This window comes from Pagrus pagrus (genome assembly GCF_965226575.1).
Source record: "Pagrus pagrus genome assembly, chromosome: 13".
NCBI classification, from domain to species: Eukaryota; Metazoa; Chordata; class Actinopteri; order Spariformes; family Sparidae; genus Pagrus; species Pagrus pagrus.
The window spans coordinates 31,252,065-31,254,219 of record NC_140197.1 but is presented as its reverse complement, the minus strand read 5'-3'; the positions used below and the strand labels follow the sequence as shown (position 1 = coordinate 31,254,219).

At 41.3% G+C, this 2,155-nt stretch overlaps 1 protein-coding gene across 1 annotated transcript in view; it reads left to right on the top strand.

Moving 5' to 3' along the window:
- LOC311268749 (nucleoside diphosphate kinase B-like) overlaps positions 1 to 175 on the top strand; it is a 4,724-nt gene extending 4,549 nt beyond the window's left edge. The window contains exon 5 of the mRNA XM_084372556.1: positions 1 to 175. This exon is cut by the window's left edge and continues 99 nt beyond it. Coding sequence (XP_084228682.1) covers positions 1 to 19 — 19 coding nt within the window. The 3' untranslated portion in view covers positions 20 to 175.
- The last annotated feature ends 1,980 nt before the right edge of the window (positions 176 to 2,155 follow it).

The window sequence follows — 2,155 nt, the reverse complement described above, 5'->3', positions numbered from 1 at the left end:
GGCCTGGCTGTACGAGTAAACCGGCCAATCACCGACCAGTAACCACACCCGACTGGACCCAGCCGACCCCGCCCCCGTCACACCTGTCGTTCCTGCAGTCGATCCTCCAACTTGGTCTTCACACTTCAGCCTGAAACATGTAGCACTCATCAATAAAGTCTCATGTTAACAACAACCGTCAGTCTGAGAGTCTCACTTCCTGTTTACACTTTTTATATGTAGACTCCCTCGAGCTAAATGCTAACATCAGCGTCCACATGTTAATGTTTCCAACACTTGGGTTATGAACTGATGACATCTCATCAGCCTGTGTTTAAAAAATAAACATGAGTTGCAGCCCTATTGTTAATGTTAGCATGTTAGCATGTAATTAGCCTTCAAGGCTAAATGAGCCATTCTCTGTAGTTTTTAATCAAACGAACGGGAGGAGGTAGGAGGGACTATTTCAGCTGCTTCATCGAGTAGTGTGGACCACAAACAAGCACCAGAATGAACTCAAGAACAGAGTCAATATAATGAAATAAATCCACTGTTGAATCTGATTATCTTGAGATATCAGTGTCAGTTTTCCTGCTGCTGGGCCAAACACGGTGTGTCACATGCTGCACCTGGCTGCTTTCAGCGGGCAGAGACGCACATATACCATGAATATCAGTAATGGGAGCTTTAGCCATTTGGCTCCAAATGAAGTGGATGCTGCCTCAAAACAGAACCATCAGCTGAATCTTACCCCGTCACAGCTGACCCAATCATCCCAAACATCAGCGGACCCTGCTGACCTCAGATCTGCTGGTCAAGGATGAAAACACACCAGGCTCAGGTCCAGCAGTGGGCTGAGGATCAAGGTTAACACTTCATCAGTGAAGGATCTCATCACAGAGGTTTGCTGATCAGAACGGACAGAGCTGGTACACACGTCTGTGAAACCAAAACATTTACAGAAAATTTCGTTTGCGATGACAAATTGGACATTTTTGCTTTTAAAAAAAAGTTTCCTGAAATTTTATATTTAAAAAACAGAAAAATCTGAAAAACTATTTTTCACACATGAGAGGAAATCTGGAAAGGTCCCAGAAAGTTTCCTGTGATCTTTTTCTGACCAGCAAAAAATGAATAAAATTTAATCACAATTTTAATGTTCGGGGGAAAAATGTTTTCTTTAATTTTCAGGGAAAATTCAGCAATTTTCAGGATTTTGTTTTTATTAATATTAAAAAATCATGAAGATTACTGGAATTTTCCTGAAAATCATTGTTTTTCCTATTGAAAATTATATCAAAATATTGACAATAAAAATAAATAAAACGAAGATGCAAACAGCTGATGGTAGTTTTCAGCTGAAACCTGATTGAGGTGATCTGCGTTTGGCCTCATTAGACAGCAGATACAGAAGGAGGCTCCTGATGCTTCTTCCTGTGTGAGTGTGGATCACAGAGCAGCCGGAGAGGAGCGAGCTTAGTTTCATCTGCTGTCATTTGTATTCTGAATCTGAGATTCTGCATCATTCTGTTACGTAATCTTTATTTTCTGTGTGGTCCTGAGTCCTGATGCAAAAGCACAAATGTTCTTGAATAAATCTCTGCATTCCTGATTCAGTGTTGGTGCAAAATATTACAGCATGTACAATAATTCAGAACCATTAAAGTGCAAAAGATCCTTTATAAAATACTGATTTACCTGACAAAGATCATTCAGACTTGAAATATAAGATGTATTTGATGTAATGTTCTTTGTTGTTAGTATTGGTGTCGTTCCGTTTGTTAAGAGTGATTGTGTGTTTCCAAACTGAGACAATGTGCTAGTGTTTTGTTGAATGAGGCTTCTCTTGAGACAAGTATGAAGTGTTTTGTTGGTGAGACACTTTTGGGCCTGAGATGAACTGTTGAGCTGAGCTGCAGGATGGAAATGCAGACTGTGTTCAGAGTTTTGAACATGTCGCTTCAGTTTCGACCGATGCTCCTTACAATAGAAACAACAACCGTCAGTCTGAGAGTCTCACGCACTGTTTACACGTTTTGTATGTAGAGACATGATGGACTCACCCTCCTGCTGATGAGGAGTCCGGTGCAGTGTCTTCTTCCTCAGTGCAGCTGCAGACCCGCGGCGCTTCCTCCGGCCGGAATCATCCATGTAACGAGCTTTAATGTGTCTGAGA